The sequence below is a fragment of the Corvus hawaiiensis genome, chromosome 12 (assembly GCF_020740725.1).
Source record: "Corvus hawaiiensis isolate bCorHaw1 chromosome 12, bCorHaw1.pri.cur, whole genome shotgun sequence".
Taxonomy (NCBI): domain Eukaryota; kingdom Metazoa; phylum Chordata; class Aves; order Passeriformes; family Corvidae; genus Corvus; species Corvus hawaiiensis.
In genome coordinates, this window is record NC_063224.1 from 2,217,601 (window position 1) to 2,241,330 (window position 23,730).

Genomic DNA, 23,730 nt, shown 5'->3' on the forward strand with positions numbered 1-23,730 from the left:
GGAGGATTTCTTTAAGCTGCCAAACAAACACTTGGCTGCACCCCCTGACTAAAGTGGATCATGGATCATCCCATGGAATTCTGGCCTTAAAAGCATAACTAAAATCAGTTGTTTATCAGATGGTCAATGAAAAGGAAGAAAAACCCCAAACCTGAGATGATATTGGATCATAGAGTGGTTTGGGGATGGTTTGGAGCCGTGTCCTCAGGACATTTCCCAGTTGTTCTCCAGGTGTCCTGGACACCAGGCCAGACACGGGGTCCATGTTCAGGCAACCTTTTGGGAATGCTCTAATAACCTCTGCTGAGTTTATATGGATCAAATGAAGCTTCTGGGAAATACCTGCAAGTGTCCAAGGCCAGGTTGGACGGGGCTCGGAGCAACCTGGGATAGGGGAAGGTGTCCCTACCATGGCAGGAGTGGGATGGGATGAGCTTTAAGTTCCTTCCCACCCAAACCATTCCAGAATTTTACCTGGAAAGCATTGCAGGAACCCCACTGCAGCTGCCCCGTGCACACACCCACCCCAGCTGGGCTGGACATCCCAGGAATGGTTCCATCCCTCTGGGAGCATCCATCGCTTCCCCCTGAGCACATCCCAGACAATCCTGTGGGACCCGAGGGCACGGCTGTGGGACCCCATCAGTATCCCAGGAACATCGCGGGGCTGCAGCCAACCCTCCAGCACATCCCTCTGCGGAACACCAGTCAGGAAAACATCCACCCCGGCACCTCATCCATCCCTGGCACCTCTTCCCTGGCACCCAACATCCCCGGTGCCACAGTGTGAACGTGGCTCGCACCAGGGCGAGCGATGCTGGCAGCAGGTGGGTGGCTGCTATTTCTTGGAGTCGCTGGTATCCTCAGCTATTCCTGCTGCATCCAAGCTGTGCCAGCCTCCATCCCTGGAATGGTCCAAATGCTTTCCCCCAGGCTCCTGTCCCCCTCCTAGCACACCTCACATTGCTGGGATGGAGCGGGGACAGGGCTGGGCACCCCTTGCGAGCTTCCCCATGGCTGCTCTGCGGAGCTGCTGGCAAAGAAACGGGAAAGAGCAGCTCCTGGCTGGCCAGGGATGGTTTCTTTTCCGAGCAGCCTGATTCAGCTCGTGTTTGGGAGTGGGTGGGAGCGAAGATGCTGGAGCCTGCTGGAAAGGCGTATTTGTAGCTTAGCAACAGGGTCAAAGGCAGCCAAGCCAAGGCAGGGATGGCGGAGAGCCGCTCCCGGCAGCCAGGTGCCCATCCACGCCCGGCTGCTCCCGGCAAACCTCTCCTCCTGTGCCGTGCACAGCCTTCCAAAGGCACAAACCACCCCCTGCCCGCCGCTCCTTCCCTCTCCCAGCCCGGCTGTGCCAAGCCCGGCCTTGCTGGCGCTGGGAGGGATTAGCTGCATCTCAGAAGATTATTGGGTTTTAGGGTTTTTGAGCTGCTGGTGATATAATAACAGATCGCAGGCGATTATCAGTGTCATTGTTTGCCTTGGCACGGCCCCGCCGAGGCACAGAACACGCTCCTGCCCCCAGCCCCGCAGCCAGGGAAGGCTCAGCCGCAATTCCTGAAGCCCTGGGATGCTCCAGGGATGAATTCCCTGCCAAAACAGCAAACTTTCAGGGCTGTATTTACCCTTGCAGGACCCCATTTATTCCCTGAAAACCGTCTTTACCCTTCCAGGACCCAGCCAGAGCTGCGCCTGTTCTGCTCACGCTGCTAATCCCTCCAATTCCCTGTTCCCTCACTGACCGAGGTGCAGCCCTTTGGTGGGATGTGTCCATGAAGGGAGCACAGCCTTCACTGGTGTGAAGGAATCAGCCTGGAGTTGTACCAGGGAGGTTCAGATTGGATATTTGGGAAAAATTCTCCACCCAGGGCAGTGGTGGAGAGCCATGTGGAGCCATGTGCATGTGGCACGTGGGGACACAGAGTAGAGGTGGCCTTGGCAGTGCTGGGGGAATGGTTGGACTCAATTCCTGAGCACTTTCCAACCTAAATGATCCCATGGTTCTGTGATTTACACACAGGGCATCCACGTTGTGCCCTCAGCTGGGAAAATGGGGGATTGGCATCGGCAGTCCCTGGATTCCCGTGCACGGAGGCTCTGCTCAGCTCCCCGGCTCAGGCTGGGCCTGGCTGCATCCTGCATCCCCTCAGCAGGGCAGGGCCAGGAGAAAATCCTTCCTTTGCCACCATAGCCATGGGGTCTCCCACGTTTGCCAGCCAGAGCACCCCAGGAACAGGGTGACCAGGGAGGGCTGGGAGCTCTGTGAACTGAACAGCTCAAATCCAGCTGACTCCTCACAAATTCTTCTTCCTTTTCACAGCTCCCTCTTTTTAACCCCCTCTTCCCTGTGCTGCTCCAGCCAGGGCTGTCCAGGTGGGAATGGCAGGGAATGGCTGTTGCTGCTGGATAAGCAGCTTTGCCACTCCAAAGCTTCTGGTTTAGCTCCAATTACGGATCCTGCTGCACTTCCAAACGCTTGTGTCTGGCTGATTTCTGTCCTGGGAGGTCTCGGTGCCTTCCCCTCTGCTCAGAGGGAATGTCTGCCCCTCTCCTGTCCTATGGCAGGGATGGCCTGGGAGATGTGGCAGCACCGAGCATCATTCCTGCTCCGTGCCCGAATCAGTGCTGGAGCTGAGCTTTGCAAGAGAGGCTTTGCTGAGCCCAGCCTGGCTGCAGGGCACTGAGCTCCCTTTTGCTGCAGCAAAGAACCGGTGGTTTAGGACCAGTGGCTTTTAAACCCTTCCCACTGTGTTGCAGCCCTCCAACAGGAGCCTCTGGAAAGAGGAGACACAGCCCTTGGTTTGCAGCTTTGAATGATGCTTTAGGAGTTTGGTGGGGCTTTGTCTCATCTGTGGCCTCCTGTGGAATCATGGAACGGTTTGGGTTGGAAAGGACCTTAGGGATCATCTCATTCCAACCCCCTGCCAAGGGCAGGCATCTGCTGGAGACTTCTTTTAATTTTTAAATAAGATCCCTGGGGTCCTTCACAGGAGAAGGAAAACATCTGCCAAGGATGGGAATGTACACCAATATCAGCTGGGCAAAAGGATCTTTCTCTATCAACAGGTTGGATCTCCAAGGATTTTTAAGCTTTCCTTCCAAGCTTAAAGAACAGAAAGACCTAAGCCCATGGAAACACTAAAATAGGAATAAACCCCTGTTATGGCACAGGAGTAATAACAGTAATCGTAGCTGTGGAGTAATTCCTGCCCCTCTGCCTTGTTTGTTTTCATCCTGGAACTGTTGTGTAGCAACTCCGGAGTTTTCCTGGGAATACGACGGACAGCTGGTTTACAAATGCAATTGTGGCATAATTAATTTAAGCATTAGCAGTCCATTATTATCTGTTATCACTGGGTACAAGCTCTGCCTCTCTGCCATGGAAACCGGAGTGCAGGTTACCTAGGAATCCCTCTGGGATCTATTAAGTGTAATTACTAAGGACTTGGATCAGCAAAAAAAAAATAGAGATATGCACCATTTTCCAGCCTCGGCACTGCAGAAAGGGCTGCAAACTTGACATTTGTGCTGAATTGTCACATCATTGCCAGGAACAGGCTCTGTGAAATGGTTAAGGAGCATTTAGCAAAGGAAACATCAGGGAGTCACTTGGCTTTCTCCAGCGGGTTGCAGCAGCTCCCGTGGCTCCAGGAAGGGGCCCAGGAGACGCCAAAAGTGCTCTTGTGAGTGAAAGTGAGTGGGGTGGGATGGAAAAACCTGCTTCTGGGGGGAAAAAAAGGCTAAAAGAATGAGTGTTTATCCTCTTAGAGATCCTTTAGCCTCTTAGGGAACGGGTTTGTCATCCCTGGTTCAATCCTCACCTTCCAGGTGCTGGGACTGAGCTCTGGGTGTTTGTTTAGGTGTGTTTGGAGCTCTATTTTTAAGATTTTTATTCTAAAAACAGCAGTCAAATTTTGGTTCTGAGCAGCAGTTAAAAGCTGGTGTTTGGCCCCAGATTTTCCACGCTAAGAGGTGGAATCGGGCTCAAATCATAATCCAGATGACAGGAGCAGAGCCAGGAAGGTGCTCCCAGGTGCTTCAAAGTCCCTGGGGATGAAAAGGCTTTGAAAAGGACCCTGTCAGGTGGAACATCCCATTTCTCTCTGGAGATTATTTACCTCAGGTTGTCTGAACACAAAAGGGATTAGAGGAGGAAGAGTTTATGATTATCATTTGTCCTAAGAAGAGACAACCCCTGCAGCAATGCTCAGCCCTGCCTCATTCCAGAGGTGTGATGGCAACAGGACTCCTCTTCCTCCTGATTCCCATGAAATTATGGCTTCTGTTTGTCTGGACATGCAGCTGCCATCTGGGATCGGGGGTGCATCTGTTTGGTTGAGGTGAGAGGAATAAGGAAAACCCAGGGGTGATTATATTGGGAGACCCAGGGATGGGAAAAATTAAATGGAAAAACCTGAAGCTGGAAGGCCACAGGGATAAATCACGGGGTTGAGTCCCTTGTTTAACACCAAACGAGTCCCCAGGTCCCTTTCTCAGCAGCCTCATCCCAAGGCAGCCAAATGGGAACATCTTCATTCACACCCCAACCAGGGGGTGCCTCGTTGGGATGGAGAAAACACCCAGGTTTTATTTTCAACTCATTCTGCAACCTTTCGGGCTAAAGCCCCCAAACTTCCCTAAAAAAACCCAAACAACGCTCCACCTCGAGGTGAATCCCTTCAGGAATAACCGCCCAGCGCTGGCAAAGGGAGCATCCAGCGGGGAGGTGCCGGGGCCGGGGCTCCATCCCCCGCTCCCCGTGCCGGGGGAGGCTGTGCCGAGCCCCCTGCCCGCATCCCCGGCTCCGGCAGCTCGGCAGATCCTGCTCCGGCTGCAGATTGGCTGCCGGCTCCTGCCTTTCCCCAGCGACAGCGGAACTTGCCTGGAATATTTTGCTGGCAAATCCGCCCCTCTGCCGCTCGCTGCCGAAGGAGGGAGGGAGGGAGGGAAGGAGAGGCTGCGCTGCCGGGATCCCTCCCCGCCGCCCCCGCGGGGACCCGCCGGGGCCAGGGGGGGCTCTCGGAGATGCCTCAGCAGGGAGGTGCCTTTAAAGCCTGTGCTGCGGCTCTTTCCCCGGGAATGTTTGCATTTGGGCTGGGATTTGCTCCCACACCGTGTGACGGTGCGGGGAATGTCCGGGGTGGCGGGGCTGGGTGGGTTCGGGCTGCTGGCCTCGCGTCCGTGGGGATGCGATGAAACAGAGCCTGAAAGGGCCGAACCTCGAGCCTTCTCACATGCCCAGGGTGCCTGCAGTGACACCACGACGCGTCCCTGGAAGGCTCCCTGTGACTGTGCGTGATTGCCGCTGCTAAGTGAGGACAGGCGGTGAATCAGGCTCCGGTCGTGCCTGATCCCGGCCCTTCTCGCGGGCACGCTGAGCTGCTCTGTGCCTAAAGCCCTTCCTTCTCCTCCCTTGCAGGAGCGGCAGATGTTCAGCACCTGCAGGAAAGGAGATCTATTCCCTTCTTTTCCTCCCCAGCCCTGCAACGGGCTGTGTTTTGTGCCCGTGGATAAAAGGGTCGCTAGCGTTTTGGAGAGCTTCTTTCCCTTTCCAGTCTCGCAACAATCCCTTTTTTCCTTTCCCGTATTAGTTCTCCTCAAAGGCTCCAAGAACCTGTGAAGCGTCCAGTGCCTCGTGGGCCTTTAAGGCCGGGAAGGATGGTGACGTTCCTATAAATCCCTTTATCCCACAACACCAGCAGCGGTCCCAGCACGTTGGCTCCCATTTTCCTCTGCCCCAACGCTGGCAATTGCTGTGAGTCTGTCCTGTGGGTGCTGGGGTCAGTGCCCACAGAGACACAGATGGCCTTAAATGCCATTTTAAAGCGTTTGTGTGGCTCAGTGACCCCGAAACCCCCAGATCCCCCGGGAGCCAACACCAAGCAGTGCTGAATTTCATCGACGTTATTGAGCCATGCCCTCAAGAAATGACCTTTATGAGAGTATTTTTCAATTCCTGATGTGCAGCCCCAACAAAGGGGGGTTCTGGGAGCTTCTTTTAAAGGGCTGGGGAAAAGTGACAGAGGAGAACAAAATTCCCACAGCTCCTCCAGCAACCTGAACATCTGACTCCTCTGTGAGTCTGCATCCCTTCCTGTGGACACTTTGGAAAAGCTTGGATGCAAGGCCCCGTGGTCCCAGCTTGTTTTTAAGACAGGAATCAAGAGCAGTGATTTTTTTGGGAGTGTGTTTTTGTAAGACCTGCACCCCCAGCCTGTTCCAGCACTTCCAGAGGTGTGCAGGCTCTGGAAGCTGGAGCTGGCACTCCAGCACACAGCCAGTCCCCCACGCTCATGGATGGCTTGTGCAGAGCTGGTTTAGGGCAGATTATTTTTAAAACAAGCTAAGCCGTGAGGGTGACCTCGGTCCTGCACAGGGATACTCCAGGTAGGGCAAAAATAGCTGTGCTCATCTCCGAGCATCCTTCCCGCTCACTGGCAGCACCTTTCCGAGGGAGACCAGCTGGTGGGAGGTGGGAGCTGCCCTTTGAGGGAGCAGCCTCCAGCTGGCACTGCTGGGATCCAGGGAAGAGCCTTGGAGCAGGCTTGGAGCAGGCTGGAGCAGTGTGGGCTCTCACACAGCCGGCCTTGCCCCAGAGCTCACGCCCTGCCAGGCCACAGGGAAGAGGGATTTCAGGCCACTGTGGGAAATTGGGCTTTTGGGGGAATTGAGGAGCCTTGATTTGCTGCGGGGGAATGTGGAGCTCGAGCAGGATGCAGGGGGTTTTGCAGGACCAAGCGTGTGCATGGCCTGTGTCGCCGAGGGCACGCCGAGGTGGGTGTGGGGTCTGTGGGAGAAATCCTTCCCCCTTAGCCTCCCCCTCCTCTTCCTCAGGGATTCACCACACTCCCTGAAGCCTGCAATGCTTTTGATGGCAGGTGCAGGCGAGGTCACGGATTTGGGCAGGAGGTTGGAGCGCAGATCCCTGCGCCTCCCATTCCTCCCCTACACCTTCCCCTGCTCCTGTCCAACCACCCCCTCCCTGCCAGGCCACTGGAACAAAACCCTGCTAGCACCGTGCAATTCCTGCTAGAACAAATTGTTGCTGGCATTGTGGGTTATTTAAATCCACATATTATCTCTTCCTCTGTATTACATTAGCTTCCTCCCAAACCTTCGCCATCTGTTCCACCCTCGGTTGTGAATGTGAGAAAACTGAACATGCTGCTCCACAGCTCCAGCACTTCCAAAGTATGATGTGCATCCTAATGGCTTTTCCATGCACTTCTCCTTGCAGGCTGGGGCCCTTCCTTAGTGCCCAGGACTCACTGGGAATGGTCAGGAATGCGTTGGCGGCTGTTTGCCTCCAGCGATGTGGAGGGAACTTTATTGTGACAGCTCCGAGGTGGGAGCACATCTGATGGGCTGGGTGGGGAGGAACCCCGGGGCTGCTTGTGCCAGTGATCTCCCCAAAATCACGTGGCTCTCAGCGAGGAGAAACAGTGGTTTCATCCCTCCTTTGGGCCCTGTCTCTCCCAGGTTGTGTTGTCAAAGGTGCTGGAACATCTGTGCATCCCACAGACTTCCCAGGGTTGGTGTCTGTGAAATTACTGCGGCTGCTCTTCCCCTCTGGGAGCCTGTCAGGCTCCTAATGCTGCCTGTCATGTCTCCAGTGCTTCCCAGGCATCCAGGCCAGCAGGCCAGGACAGCCTGGATGGCTCTGTTTTTCCAGGGCTGCAGGATGCATCCTGTGGAGCAGTCCAGCAGCAGCCCCCATGCTCAGCTCCCCCTCAGTGCTGGGTGGGAGTGCCAAGCCTGAGCCCATGGATAGGGAGGCAGAGAGCCCATGGATGGGAGGCAGAGAGCTCCAGGGCTACTGTGTGGGAAGCTGGGGCAGATCCATCCTTCCCACATCCCGGGCTGCTCCCTCCTCTCTCCCCACCTCGGCTCTGCAGGCAGGGACTGGAGGAGCAGGGATGCTGCAGCCGTGGCAAATGTCACCACACCTCACACACCTCGATGCCTCTCACCCAAATTTTCGGCCTGACTGATGAATTCATTTCAGTTTCATGACCAGGTACCACCCTGTGCTCCCCTGACAGGGAGATTTAGCTCCTTTCCTCTGAAGTGTCACCTCCTGAGCGTGACAGGTTTTCCATTTCTCCTGGGTAGCTCTGGGGCATCCCCATGGGACAGCTCCAGCCCTGCTCTGTGTTTGGCACTGACTCGACAAGGGGCAGTTTGGGGCAGTGGTGGCTTCCCCACTGCTCCCAGCAGACCCCATCACCTCTCCTGTCAATGCCAAACCAACAGGGACAACAAGTGAGGAAGCTTCTAGTGGGAAATCTGGGAATCATCAGAAAACAAGACTGCAAAGGACCTAAGAACCACAGAGCTCAGCCTTCTCCCGAAGAGGTTCAGCTCTGTCCAGGTCCTGTCTGAGCTGGTGATGTCCAACCTTAGACCCTCTCCTCTCCCAGCCTCCACAGCCCCCCAGGCAATTCATTACAGCCCTCACCTCATTAGCGATGGTTAATGGCTCACCCTCCTTGACTTTAAGCCCATTAATTCTGTTCATGGAGAACAGATTATTCCCTTCCACTTCGAAGCAGCTTTTAAGATCGCTCTGTCTCGTCTCCTGAACACCTCCAGCCCTTCCCAGCAGCAACTTCATGCCCAAAGTGTCCTTGTGTCCCCCAAAAACGAGGAGCCCAGGGTGGGATGTCTCACATGGGGTTGTTCTCCACATGCTCCTGGGCCAGCAGGAAGCTCTGCTGCCATAACCCAAGGAAACATTACCAATGCTTTGCCTTCTCCTGCAGCTTTCCCACCAAATTCCCAGCAATAATGGAATTTTATTGCTGACCCAGGGGCTGGGCTGCAAAACTCCAACTTGCTGTTTACATCCTCCAGGGAAAATCCTACTGTTCCCATGGTAACACCCCACACCAAGGTCCAGCAGGATGGGAGAAGGGAGGAGAGGGGATTCAAGGCGACAAACAGACGACAATTCACACTTTCCAAATTTCCCTCCCATCACTCCACTCAGCCCCAGAACAGCCCCAGGCTTCCGGACCGGAATTCCACGCGCAATCCCTTCACTCACCGTACTGGATTTGAGCGCATCCCCACTGTCCTCTTCAGATTCTAGTGCAACAGGTAAAGATTTCTGTGGCGGGGAGAAGGTTAAGTCCCACCTCAGTAGCCGAGGTTCAGCTTTGTCCCCGAATCTCAGGTTTTCCAGTTTCTGCACCGTGGGCTCGGCAGAGGAAGCTGGCCTGAAATTCTCTTTGTTCTGGGACTTAGACCTCAGTCTCTGAACCCCAAAGCCCCGCTCTTCCCCGCGGTGCTCGTCAGTCACGCTCCTGCAGCCTCCCCCTTTGCTGTAGTGTCTTTTTTGGGTGTGAATCTCTTGCATATAAGAATCCATCCTCATGAGGGGCTTCATCTCCATCTCGTAGTTGCTCATCTTCTCCTCGTCCAGCTCAAGCAGCTTGGAGCTCCCTGAGCTGTGGTTGTGGGACCTGTGGTGGGAAGTCCATGAAACCGTGGCTGGGGAATCTGTCCACCTCTCTCTCGGCTTGTGGTTGGAGGCCGAATGTTTGTGTCCCCCGCTCCGACCTCTGTAGTCTTCAGGGACAGGCGTGGAGCCCAGCTGCCCGCTGCGCATCGTCCCGCTTCTCGCAGCGCGGCTCCCGCCCACCTTCTCTTCGCTCCAGCTGTTGGGGCGCAGGTAATCCCCGCCACGCCCCTCCAGCAACATCTGGATCTCCCCACCCCTCTCTTCGTCCACCGAGACCTGCCTGGAGAAGTGGGCGCTCTTGTTCCTGCAGGAGGGGCCGAGGGGCGGCGTGGAGGAGGGGCTGGCAGGGAAACTCTGCAGCGGGCTGTCGTCGGGGGTCAGGTCGGACGGGGTGGTCCCCTTGCGGTACAGCTCGGGGCTCTCTTGCTGCAGAGGCGTCCCGGTGGAGAGGACCTCGATGTCATCGCTCGAGTTCTGCCGCTTCGGCCGCTGGCATTCGAGCCCTTTGGGGGGCGGTGGTGGGGAGGAGAGAAGGGAGAGAGGAAGGCAACGGGGTTATTTCTATTTTATGGATGCCCCATGGGTTTTTTCGTGGCACGGAACAGGGAGCAGAGGGTTGGGCGGTGGGGAACGGCGGGGTGGGATTGGGACAGCGGTGTCACAGCTGCTGGCACCGCTGGTGTGACACCGAACCTGCCCTGAGCCCTGGCCTGCAGAACCACAGCCAGCATGGGAATGGTTTTCCAGCCCCAGAAATGTGGAGAAGCCACCAACGATGCAGAGCTGCTGGGAGGGGGTTCTGATGGTTTTTTGGGATCCGTCTGACCACATTTCCTATCAGTTCCCAGTCTGGAAGCATGGGAGGGGAAATCTGTGATGTGGCTGGTGGCACACCCTGGGCTCTGTGTTTGTGTGTGCTGGGTGACACTGGGATCACCCTGGATGACACTGGGACCACCCCATATGTGCTGGGTGTCACTGGGATCATCTCGTATGTGCTGGGTGTCACTGGAATCATCCCATGTGTGCTGGGTGTCACTGGGATCACCCCTGGGTGTCACTGGGATCACCTGAAGTGACACTGGGACCACCCCGTGTGTGCTGGGTGTCACTGGGATCACCCCCTGTGTGCTGGGTGTCACTGGGATCACCCTGGGTGTCACTGGGATCACCCCCTGTGTGCTGGGTGTCACTGGGATCACCCTGGGTGTCACTGGGATCACCCCCTGTGTGCTGGGTGTCACTGGGATCACCCTGGGTGTCACTGGGATCACCCCCTGTGTGCTGGGTGTCACTGGGATCACCCCATGTGTGCTGGGTGTCACTGGGATCACCCTGGGTGTCACTGGGATCACCCCGTGTGTGCTGGGTGTCACTGGGATCACCCTGGGTGTCACTGGGACCACCCCGTGTGTGCTGGGTGTCACTGGGATCACCCCATGTGTGCTGGGTGTCACTGGGATCACCCTGGGTGTCACTGGGATCACCCCGTGTGTGCTGGGTGTCACTGGGATCATCCCTGGGTGTCACTGGGATCACCCCCTGTGTGCTGGGTGTCACTGGGATCACCCTGGGTGTCACTGGGATCACCCCGTGTGTGCTGCGTGTCACTGGGATCACCCTGGGTGCCACTGGGATCACCCCATACCTGCAGCCCTCACATTCCTCCTGGATGGGAACCACCTCAGTTTTCACCCTGCGAGGTGCAGGAGGGAGATGTCACCTCCAGCTTTTCATAGGGAAATGGCCACATCTGGGCAGTTGTGCAAGAAAAACCCCACAAACCTTATATCCAGGAGCTTTCCTGCCCCACACAGCCCAGCAGGACATGGGTATTTCCCTGCTCAGCACCCTGGGTGGGATGGAAGGACAGGGGTGGCTGTGCCTTCAGGCAGGAGCCTGCTCAGGGCCACCTGAGGCCAGCACTCCCCATCCTCCTCATCCCACTGGAAACTCCTCATTCCTTCAACCCAGAGACTTCCCAGACAGTGTCACACTGGGGATGGGGACTTCAGGAGGGGCTGAGTGTCTGCTGCTGCTGGAGGAACACGGAACAAAACCCTCCAACGTGTTCATCACTGAGGAAACACCGAATGATTTCAAGCGAGCTAATAGTGGTTAATTCTCCTTTTCCCCTCTCCAGTCATTCCCAGCTAAAGCCATGCTAAATTGGGTGAATAATTTGATAAATATATTAAGTGCCTAATGCCCCTGAAATGCATCTAATTGCAATTGCTATGGCGAGACAAGAAACGAGGCTTGAAAAGGGAGAGCTCAATTTTCGTGCCGTCGTTTAAAAATAAACGCTCGGGAGAGCCTGCTCAGGTCTCTGCACTTCTGATGAGGAATTTTCTCTCTTGAATCTTTTTGGGGAGCTGCTGGGATGTGCCTTCACCCCTGCCAGCGTTGGGATACACGCAGGGAATGCTGGAGTGTGCGGATGGATGTCCCCATCGGAGCACTGGCAAGGGAGGGAAATAGTAAAAAAGCTGCTTGGAAATCCATCCAAGCAATTTATGGGAAATGGTCTCCTAATGATTCAAGTTTTTGGGATAATGCTCACATAGTCCAGCCTTCATCTTTGCCCTGATTGTATGTGGGAGACTGAATCTCCTGGGATTTATCCCTGAGCAATCCCGGTATTGGTGGGAAATTGCTGAGAAGGAGAAAGGTGGAGCTCACTCCTCTGTTTTCCTGCACAATAACTGTCTCTGGGATAAAAGACAAACTTTTTGGGGCTGTTTTCCAGGCATTCCTGTCCCAGCCACTTTCCAAGAGTACAAATGGGAAACTGAGGCACAGAGGGAATAAATGACTTCACCTGACAAAGCTGGAAAGCCACCTGTGGGAACGGGCTCACCCGAGGCTTGGGGTGACCCTGGTTTTTGGGCTTTATCTTCCCCAGTTCAGGGATTTTGCTGGAATTCCAGGGATTTGTGAGCTTCCCACCAGCTCCAAGGCCTCCCGAGCTGATCTCCAGCCCCACAACCAGCCACAGCCTTGCTACACCCACTGCTCCTGTTCCAGAGCCCCACAGAGGGACAAGAAATCCCAGTGATGCCCCACCCCAGGGAAGAGAATCCTCCTCATCCTAAACCTTCCCCAGCCACCCCTGCCCCAATCTTCTCGTGACTCTGCCTTTCCATGGTTTAATTCCCGAAGGGCTGGGGCTCTGGGAGGAGCAGGGCTGGAGCTGCTGGGGGGATGCTGGGCCACAGCTGCCCCCCAGCCCCAGAGCCCACAGGGATGGAGGTGTTTCCTCGCGCAGGAGCTCCGTGGATGCACCCGGGCTGGCTCTCGGCACCCGAGGATGTGCAACAATTAGCCGGAGCTAAAATTAGTCCCGGAGCACGTGATGTTCCTGGAAGAACGGTTGTGAGAGCACGAAGGAGGATGCAGAGCACCAAATCTGGATTTCCAGCAGGATGGAGGCAGCTGAGCCCGGCCTCAGGAGGCTTCAAAGCCAAACCTGTGCTGCCCTGAGGAGCCACATTTGGGATTTGGGAGCGGTGCCAAGCTCTGGTCTCTGGCTCTGGTGTGCTGCTGTCACCGGGGGGACTGAGTTCTCCAGCACCACTCAACCCAGGGGCCCATCCCACTGTGTCCAGGAATTGGGATGAACAACCATGGTGAGCACCTGGAGATCCCCATGGCTGATGGAGATGGAAACCACGGGTGAGGGGGTGATGCTGAACTGGGATTTTTTTGGTTTTCCCAGGTAAACACCTTTCCCTCCCAGGTACAGCAGCTGCAGGCACCCAGGGATGCCCAGGGATGCCCAGGGCTGATGCTGAGGTGGGCATGGACCTCCCTATGACTCTGGGAGTGTTCCACAGCACCCACAAACCCCTCCGAGGGGGCCACCCAGCACCCCCGGCACTTGCTGTGCCAGGTGGGTGGTACCCACACCCACCACCCTGCCGGGAGCACATCCAGCACCCAGGGTGCTGTGCAGGGAGCACAGCCAGCACCCAGGGATGGGTGGCACTCGGCACCCACCACAGAGCGCTGTGGGTGGCACTGGGGACCTGCAGCACCCTGCAGGGGAGCACAGCCAGCACCCAGGATCCTGAACGAGGGGGGCACAGCCAGCACCCACAGTTCTGAATGAAGGGGGCACAGCCAGCACCCAGGATCCTGAATGAGGGTGGCACATCGAGCACCTACAATCCTGTACAAAGGAGACAAATCCAACACCCACAATCCTGTGGAAGGGGAGCACATCCAGCACCCAGGATCCCGTGCATGGAAAGGCATTTAGAGCACCCATAATCCTGTACAAGGGTGACCAATCCAGCACCCACAATCCTGAATAAGAAGAGCACATGCAGCACCCACAATCCTGTGAAAGGGGAGCACATCCAGCACCCACAATCCTGAATAAGGAGGGCACATCCAGCACCCACAATTCTGAATAAGGAGGGCACATCCAGCACCCACAATCCTGTGAAAGGGGAGCACATCCAGCACCCACAATCCTGAATAAGGAGGGCACATCCAGCACCCACAATCCTGTGAAAGGGGAGCACATCCAGCACCCACAATCCTGTGAAAGGGGAGCACATCCAGCACCCACAATCCTGAGTAAGGAGGGCACATCCAGCACCCACAATCTTGTGAAAGGGGAGCACATCCAGCACCCACAATCCTGAGTAAGGAGGGCACATCCAGCACCCACAATCCTGTGAAAGGGGAGCACATCCAGCACCCACAATCCTGTGAAAGGGGGGTGTTACAGCGGGGATACTGCAACACAATGCACCAAACCAGGAGGCCCGTGGAAAAGAAATATATCTGTGGACCGATTCTTGCTGGATGTTTCAGAGCTGTTTATTTCCCCAGCCATAGCCGGGGCTCTGCCCAGGAACCCTCACAGCCACCGGGCCCGAGGGTCCTTCCCGCGCAGGGAGCACAGAACAGCCAGCGGGAACGAGGCTGCGCAGGGGCTCGGGAAACCCCGTGCCTCCCTCAGGGCCCCTCGCCCAGGGCTGCGCGGCGGGGAGGAGAGCCCGACAGGGGGGCACATCCAGCACCCACAATCCTGTGAAAGGCGAGCACATCCAGCACCCACAATCCTGAACAAGGCGAGCACATCCAGCACCCACAATCCTGAATAAGGAGGGCACATCCAGCACCCAGGATCCTGAATAAGGAGGGCACATCCAGCACCCACAGTCCTGAATAAGGAGGGCACATGCAGCACCCACAATCCTGAACAAGGAGGGCACATCCAGCACCCACAATCCTGAATAAGGAGGGCACATCCAGCACCCACAATCCTGTGAAAGGCGAGCACATCCAGCACCCACAATCCTGAACAAGGAGGGCACATCCAGCACCCACAATCCTGAACAAGGAGGGCACATCCAGCACCCACAATCCTGTGAAAGGGGAGCACATCCAGCACCCAGGATCCTGAATAAGGTGGGCACATCCAGCACCCCCGATCCTGTGCAAAGTGGGCGCGCAGAGCCCCTGCAATGCCCTGAGGGTGGTGGCAGCTCCCCCATCCCTTTCCAGCCCCGCCAGCCGTTTCCAGCCTGAGGTGGCGGGGGCTGTGGGTGACACAGCCACTCGCACCCATGATGTGCCCGAGTCGCTCCGCAGGCACTTCCCGGTTTCCCGGCACATCTGGGATGCTGTGTTTGTTTTTTAATATGCTCTAAGTGGAGCCGCCTCCCCTGCCCTCCCTTCTCGTGGCTCGCACAGCCCCTCCAGCCAGAGCTCCAGCCACACAAACCCCAGCACGAGCGAAGCACCACGGCCCCGTCCAGGAGGTAGTAAAAAATGTATTACCTAAAAATATCTTTCCAAGAGGTGATTTAAGCCAGCAAAGTCTCCTGGCAGGAGGAAATGGAGATGAGGAACATCTCAGGCCTGGAGAAGCCCCTGGGAGCTCGCACGCCTGCGAGAAAGCTCAGATCTGCCGTGTACAAATCGGGCCTCGGCAGGAGGAGGGGTGAGGGGGGTTTGGAACAAGGCTGAGCAGGCAGAGGGTGCCAGGGGGGTGCCAGGGGATGCTCGGCCATCCCGGAGTGTCCCTGGCTGGGGATGCGGCCTGGCTCAGGCTGCAGCCGGCCCCCAAAGCCCTTCTGGGCCGTGGTGCTGACCAAGGGATGCCCCCGGCCGCCCCCGCATTTCCGAGCCACGGTGAGGAGAGCACCGGGCCAGGGCCAGGCTGGACCAGCAGATCCAAGGTTCCCTTCTGCCCGGGCTCGGGAGCAGCCCCGGGCCCTGAGTCACCGGCAGCAGCTCCTGGAGCAATTAAAGCGGGTGAGTAATCCTGGCTTCGAGCTGGGAGGGGGAGAGTAGTGATAGCCGCCTCCTGAGGAGGGCTCGGTGCTGGAAAACTTTCCCATAAACTCAGTCACAGATTAATGGTGATGTTAATTATCGCTGAGGGGACTTGGAGCTTCCCATTCCCACTCGGCTGCAGACCCCAGCCCGACCCTGGGTTGGCTTTGGCTCCGTCCTCTCCGAGCCTTTGCTGAGCAAAAATGTGGACAAACCAACAAGGAATGGTGAAAAGGATGGATGGATGGATGGATGGATGGATGGATGGAAGGGAGGGAGGGAGGGAGGGTTTGCCACCAGGAATGTGGATTTTGCCGCCTCAAATGTGGATTTTCCCTGTGACTGATTTGCACGGCCGAGGGAAGGGTCAGGTCCCACTGGGTGCCGTCCAAGCATTCCAAAGAAATCAGGAACCACACAAGCCGTGGGTGTAAGATGAGTGGTGACCTCTGGGATCATCTGTGTTTGCATTTTCCTTCCAGAGCCCTTGTCAGGCTTTTCTGTGCAACCATCAAGGACTGTGAACTAAAAAATGGGGGTGTTCTGGTGTGAAAAGAGGCGATCCCAGGAAAAAAGCCCTGAACAAGGTGGAAGTGCTGGATACCGACAGCCTTGTGCTAAATCTCCCCAGACCTGGTGATCCAGGGAGCTTTCCCACCCCAAGAGCTCCACTGGGAATCGGGAGCTGCAGGCACAGACTGAGCCTCCAGCCAGGGGAGTTTTGGGGGGCTCGGAGGGGCAGGGACTGGCAGGGATGGCTCCTGGACTGACCGTTCTCCCTGTGCTGGAAGGAAGGCGAGAACTCTTTGGCAGTGATCCTGGCGATCCGCGCTTCCTCCTGAGCTTTCTGCGCCGCCGTCACGGCCGCCTCCGCCTTGGCCCTGGAGTGAGAGGTCCTGCAAAGGCAACACGAGACACCAGGACCCCGTTAGGCAGCTCCTCCCTGCAGACCCCGCCATGGAAAACCCCACATTTCCCCCACAAATTGCTCTGAAACCCTTTGGCTGTGAGGGAGGAGCCGCCTCCAGAGCTTGGGGCTGGTTGGGGATTTTCCAACAGGTTCCTGAGCTGCTCCTCAGCCTGGAAATCACCCAGGAAATTTGGGATCAGGTGCAGGTTTTCTCCCAGGATCCCTCCATCCCATTTCCCACCCCGTCCCAGCAGCCTCTCTGTGCATCTCCCACGAGCCTCCAGGGCTGGAGGCCTGAATTTCAAGCTCTGGTTTGGTTGGTTTTTTTTTTAACCAAACCCATTCGCTTTGGGGATGGGAAAAAGAAAAAAAAGAAGAACATTTCCACGCCCACCCCCACGTTTTGCGTAAAATGCTGGATGTAAATAAATACTGGGAGCAGAGGTAGGAGCGGGAGGTTCGGCTCCAGCGCCGCCTCCACCATGCCTTCACACATTTTGAGCAGGGCACTTTTTCCCCCCTCTGGATCAACAACTGTCCCCTGCACTCACCGATGATTCCCCAAAGGCTTTTTTTGGATGGCATTTCATCCGTCACTCAGGATTTACAGCATCCTCCGGAAGCTGCTTTGCCCCTTTTTCCCCCTTATCCGAGCTATCCAGGCACTTTCAAAAATTCCTGCTCCCACCCCGGTGCAGGCAGGCTTATAAATAGCTCCGCTGATTTCTCTTCCCTCCAAAATCAGGCCCTCCATCTCCTTTAATCATTTTCTTTTTCTGCCTCTCTCTGAATTCCCTCTAATTTCTCGACATCTGCGTGGAGAAGGGAGTGCCATTTCTGACAGGCTCCTAAAAATGGAAAACAGGGCCAGGAATGTGCCTGCTTTGCTTGGAAGCATCACCGGGGCTGGGGAACAGGGTGTGAGTGTGGCTGTGCTGTCACCTGTGTTCCACTCCTGACACTTCTCAAGTGTCTTTGCTTTGATAAACGCTTTATTCCCATCCACTGGCTGCTTTGGAGTAGCCCTGGAAGCGGATCTGAGCTGTTTTCCAGAGTTATGGAGGTGCTGGAGGGGCTGTGGTGATGCTGGCGCAGGTCCTGAGGGTTCTCTGTGATTGATGCACCCAAAAATTGGGTTTAAATGGGTTTTTACCCAGCTGGAATCCAGTGCTCTCCCTGCTCAGCACTCACTGGGGTCAGAGGAGGGGACAAAGGTGTCACAGCCCATTCCCTGTCAGGTATCCCAGCCCTGCTCTTTTAGGAGGAGCAGGGATGCACCAAGGAGGAGCTGCAGCAAACTGCCGGGAGAGGAGGTGCAGCCTGCTCCCATTTTTCATGGAATCATGGAACGGTTTCGTTTGGAAGGGACCTTAAAATCCATCTCATTCCAAGCCCTGCCATGGGCAGGGACACCTTCCACTGTCCCAGATTATTCCAACCCAGCCTTGGACACTTCCAGGGATCCAGGGGCAGGTACAGCTGCTCTGGGCACGCTGTGCCAGGGCCTGCCCACCCTCAGAGGGAACAATTCCTTCCCCATATCCCATCTAAATCCACTCTTTTTCAGCTTAAAGCCATTCTCCCTTGTCCTATCACTCCATGCCCTTGTCCAAAGCCCCTCTCCAGGTCTCTTTTTGGCCACATTGCTGGCACCACCGTGGTCTGTGGGAAAGGCTGAGGCATCAAACCTGTGGGTAAACCCATCGGAGCCGCCAGAGGCCTAAAATTGAGATTCCACCCCTCTGAGCTGATGAAACCTCTGGCATCTTCCGGGAGAGCTTCTCAGGGATGTGGATCCGAAGATCCTCCATCCATTTATCCCTGTGCCGTCTCCTGGCCTGGGAGCTGCCCAGGGCTGGGGCTGTCCCAGCCACTGCAGCGTTTTCCAGGCTGCAGGTCTCTGCTGGCCCCAGCCGAGGATTAACAACGTCTGCGGGCGCCTGGCCCGCGCTCAGCAGCCAGGATTACACCCTGCTCCCGACACTCCTCCCTGGAGAGGCGACTGGAAGCGCTCATCCCTCTCTGCCTGCCAGGGAAGGAGGCTGGAGAAGCAGCCTGTGCCATTCTAGGGGGCTGGGGCACACGGGGGTGGTGGCAGAGCGGGAGGTGACGCTAAAGGAGCCCACACAGAGCCACTACCCCAGCCTGAGGTTCTGGGATCGCCCGGGCTCTGCTCCTCTCTGCAGCATTCAGCACCCCCTCAATGGAACCATGGGATCATTGAGGGTGGAAAAGAGCTCTGGGATCACCAAATCCAAGCTGTGCCCAATCCTCACCTCGTCCCCAGCCCAGAGCACTGAGTGCCACCTCCAGGCCTTCCTTGGACACCTCCAGGGATGGGCACTCCAAACCTCCCTGGGCAGCCCCTGCCAAGGCCTGACCACCCTTTCCATGGAGAAATTCTTCCTGACATCCAACCTAAATGGACTAAAATCACCATCCTTTGGGGATGGATGCATTTCCATCCCTGAAAAACTCACTCCAACAACTTCTGGATCTGCTCATCCCCACAGACTCCCAGGATCAGCCCAGGAAGTGCAGGGAATTTAGAAAATGGAAACTTGGGGCTTTGGCTCAGAAAAGGTTAAAAATCAATCACGTCTAGGAAGCCACCTCTGATCCAAAATACACTCGGAGAGGGCTGGAATGTGCTGGATTCCCTGGAGCGGATGGAACGGACTGGGTTCCCTGGAGCAGATGGGATACACTGGATTCCTTGGAGCGCATGGAACGCTGCCGATTAATTGTTTGTAAAGCTCCCCGAGACGCCGGGAGGAGTGAAAAGCAGAATTATGGAGATCCATACGTTGCATGATAAAATCCATAAGTATTCCCAAATAAATGCCAGTAATCCAGTTAGGGCTCGCACGACTTTGTCACGTCCTAAATTTACCAGCTGGCTCCTTTCTCCACGCCTGCTGCTCGTGGCGTGCGCTAAATCTTAATTCCCACTTAATTGCCTGGAGTTTATTTCCCTGGAAAAGTGGGGGTTTTTTTTCTCCCTGACACATGGACAGGGCCTGATCTCATCGCTCTGCTCCTCCTGCCCTCAGTGCTGCTGTAAATTTTTTCTGGGATGGAGACGCCAAACTGGAGACCACGGTGAAAATAAAGCTGGGGCCGTCCTGATGAAACAGAATTATGGGATGATTTGGGCTGGAAAGGACCTTAAAGATCATCCTGTTCCTGTGGGCTCATGATGGGATGGAGGGAAGAGTGATGCAAGAGGAGCTGTTTAATTCCTCCCACCTCCGAGCATCCCCAGCCTCCTCCTCCAGCTGGGATGAATCTGGGATAGTGGAAGGTGTCCCTGCCCGTGGCAGGGGGTGGAATGGGATGAGCTTTAAGGTCTCATCCAACCAAACCATTCCATGATTCCAGGATTTTAGTGCACTTCACTATCCAAACTGAACTGGAGGAGGGTGTTTAGGCAAAGATTGGGATTGGGAAGAGCCACAGGGGGGAAGGCCAGGATGGTTTGTGGCTTTTGAGGCCCTGTTTTGGGTCAGGGCAGAGAGTCCCTGCTGGGGCTGGCCTGGAATATTTTATTTATTAATTTTTTGCCAAGCTGACTCACTCTTCTCAGAGGATGAGCGGGCAAGTGGTCAAACTGGCAAGAGGAGCTGGCAGGAGGCAGGGAAAAATCCCAACCAACCAGATCCCCGGAAATCTTTGCAGATCTCCTGTGATTTGGCTGGAGCTGACAGAGGAAGGGATAATACCTGGGCCTGCTTCCTAATGCCAAGTTTATCAGCTCCAGCTAATCTATAAGAAGCTGGAATCAACCGATTTGCAAGGAAGAACTTGGCTTTTTAGGAATTCCAACAGCAACTCCGGGATGGCTTGGAGTGAGCGAGGAGTGGATCCAAGGGTTCTGCTGCAAACTCAAAGCTGGGGGCTGGTTTAGCCAAAAAGGGGTGAACTCCCAGCAAAATCCTCAGGGGTTCAGGAAGGAAGGAAGCAAAATTCAAACCAGGTGAGGCTTGAGAGGTGTTTTGGCTCCAGGAACGCTTTGGCAGAAGAACAAGTGGGACAAAGTGCTTTAAAATTAGGCTGGAAATTAGAGCAAGTTTACAGAAGCCCAGAAAGCTTTCTGAGCTGTAAATGTGACACCTGGAATTGCCAGGATGGCACCTGGAGCCAGGAGAAACCCGGATCGCTGGTGTGTCCTTCTCCATCCATTGTTTGAATCCATCCAGGGGAGGGATTTGCTATCCTTATTCCTATTTTTCCAGCGCTTTTGTAAGGAAAACACATTCCAGCAGAAACCAGGCAGCAGACTCTGAGCAAACTCGTGTTTGGGGCCACAAGGAGCTCCATGCCGAACACAGGGAGGAATCCACATTATTGGGAATGTTAAAAGGCATCCTGTGGGTGAGGTTTCTGGGAAGGAAGGCCTGTTTCCCAAAATTCACATAGTAGCTCTGGCTGGTCTTTTCCAAGGAAACTTCTCTCTTCCCTGACACCCCCCTGAACTCAAAGCCTGGCTGAGGGACCCCCTGATAGGGAAGTAGGAAATTCCTGCAGGGACCCTGTGCAGGGATGGAGACGCTCAGCCCTCCTCCACCCCATACCCAGAGCTCTCCTGGAATCCCAACTCCAACAGGAGCACCACAAGGCTGCAACAAGTCCCAAAAAACCCCTTTCTACCCCATAAAAGTACCCCTATTTTCATGGAAAAGTTGGAAATTGGCACATTTACCACAGGTTTCACCGGGTGTGGTGAGGATGGAGTTAAACTGGCAGTGAGCTCATCCCTAATGAACAGCCTCAAGTTTTCCTGAGGGGCCGGGCTGGCTCCATCGGATTCACTTTGTCTCCAGGTCAATACCTCATCAGGCAGCTTTGGGGTTGGTTTTTTTCCTCTTTAAATGCATCTTTATCTTCCTATAGGAGGGAATGTTTTCTCTCCCTCCATTACAAGAGCTTCATGTATTTTTCAAATGGCAAAATTCAATTAAAACGCACGCCAGCTGCAAGGAAATACTTCAGGAAAAATTCAGAGAGAGCATTTGCAGGGCGTTTAAGACTCATCCAAACCCCGGGGTCAGGAAAGCCTTGGGATGCACCTTGTCCTGGGAAGGGATGGCTGGATGAAGGAGGAAAAGGAGAATTTTAGTCCAGCCTCCCCATGGGGAAAACCCAGGCTGGCATGAGGCTGGATCAGGTGAGGAGAAGATTTTCAGTCCAGCCTCCCCAGCGTGAATCCCTCGGCTGTGTGGGCTCCACAGGGGTTGTTTTCCAATCCCTCTGGCACAGCGGGAGCAGGATCCAGCCCTGATTGCATCCACCAAGGAACACAAAGCACCGGTCCCCCAGTGATCGATGCCGGTCACCAACCCCGGAGCCCTGCGAGAGGGGGACGCTGATGTAGCGCTCTCCCAGGGATATGGGATCGCTCCGGGGTGGGGCAGGACAGGCCATCCCAGCTCCCAGATCCCTGCCAGAGTGGGATCGATCGCTGCAACAGCCCCGGGAGGCTCTGCCTGCTCCGGGCAGCCAGGAGGGGAGGCTTGGCTGGGCTTCGTGCTCTCCTAGATGGGACAAATTGGGACTGAATTATTAATAACCACTGCAGACTGTCTGCTTCCCACCTCTGCGGGAGCCTCTCTGATTTAGGGCACAGCTGCAGTGCCCATCCTGCCTCCCTTCCCCATTCCAGGAGCTCCGCCGGGCACCGCATCCCGCATCCAGCCCCTTTCCAGAGGCTCGGGATAAGCACAGCCCGGAGCCAGCCTCTGTCTAGACATCGCCCTGAGGGAACGGGGAGATGGCAGCAATTAACAACCTGTTTGTTATTGTCCCTATCTGGCGTTTATTGCCCCGATAAAACCCGCTCCTAATTCCAGCCTGGCTCTTCCCACATCTCTCCCGGCTCCCTTGTTATTGCACCAGGCTCGCCGTGAGTGATTTGTGCAGGCAGCAACACCGCGCTGGTCCTCAGGGGGTGGAATATTAGACGCACCAATTAGCTGTCTGTGGATAAATTCCCATTTACCTGCTCCGCGCAGGCATTTTTCCCAGCCCGCTCCCTCCGTCTGCTTTTCCCTCTGTCCCCCCTCCATCGCTGGAATTCTTAATCAAGGGGAAAAAAGCTGCTTAATGTGACCTCTGACATGACGTAATGCAGCCCCGAACGGCTGCTCGGGCTCTGAGCAGCCAGACACGGAGCAGGTGCTGTGCATAGCAAAGAGAGAGCCAGACTTCCCGGCTCCAGATGGAGATTTTGGGATGGGAGGATGGATGGATCACCCCTGAGCACCGGCAGGAGGAGCAGGAAAGCTCCCACCAGCGGGAGGGGAGGTTGGGAAAGGCTGGGATGGCACAGGACAGAGGGAATGGTGGTGGCACACTCCGAAAAAAATGGCTCTGGAAGGCACATTTCAAGAGAATTAAAGAAAAAAAAAAAATACTCAAACCCTTTAATTCTGGGAATAAAACCCCCTCAATGTGTTTTTGCTGCCCAAGAAAGCAAATTACAGAGAAGCATGGAAAATGTTGTGGTCAAAAGGGCAAATCCAAGTTTCTCTGTCACGTTCCGGGGGGAAATCATTCCCAAGGCAGCTGGGAGAGCTCGTGGGGAGCAGGTGCCCGTGGCCCAGCTGGGACGTGGAATGCACGAGGTCTCCCAAATTCATGGAGACGGGGCTGGAGCCAGTTCCCATTTAGCTCATTGCTCCAGGCACCTGTGCCAGGGCCTTCCCTACCTTTATATTTTTGGAGTTACAAATTCACCAAGGAATCTTTTGCCATTTTACACTGAAATTCCATTTTTAAATCCAAGTAAGCAGGAAAAAAGTATCCCAGGCTGTGTCCTTGGGTCCTGTGCCTTGCCTTGGAGTGGCCAAAAGGAGTTTTGCTGGAGAACTGAATTCACAACACGGAAAGGTGTGAAATCTCGGTGGCTTGGGGGACAGGGATGGGTCATGTCCCCAAAATTCTGGGAGAAACAGCTCAAACCACATCTCTGAGCTGGGTCATTCCCAGTGGAGAAAGGTGAGAGCATCAAATGCCAGGATCCTCTCCAGCTCACCTTATTCCCACCATCCCAAAAAGGTGCTTGGAT

General features: G+C 55.5%; 1 protein-coding gene across 1 annotated transcript in view; it reads right to left on the minus strand.

The window, feature by feature from the left end:
- Positions 1-23,730, minus strand: part of JPH3 (junctophilin 3) — a 51,227-nt gene that overhangs the window by 2,198 nt on the left and 25,299 nt on the right. The window contains exons 3-4 of the mRNA XM_048316301.1: positions 16,526-16,650; positions 9,044-9,963 (exon numbers count right to left, since the gene is read on the minus strand). Of these exons, the coding sequence (XP_048172258.1) occupies positions 9,044-9,963; positions 16,526-16,650 (1,045 nt within the window). The remainder of the gene's footprint in view (positions 1-9,043; positions 9,964-16,525; positions 16,651-23,730) is intronic.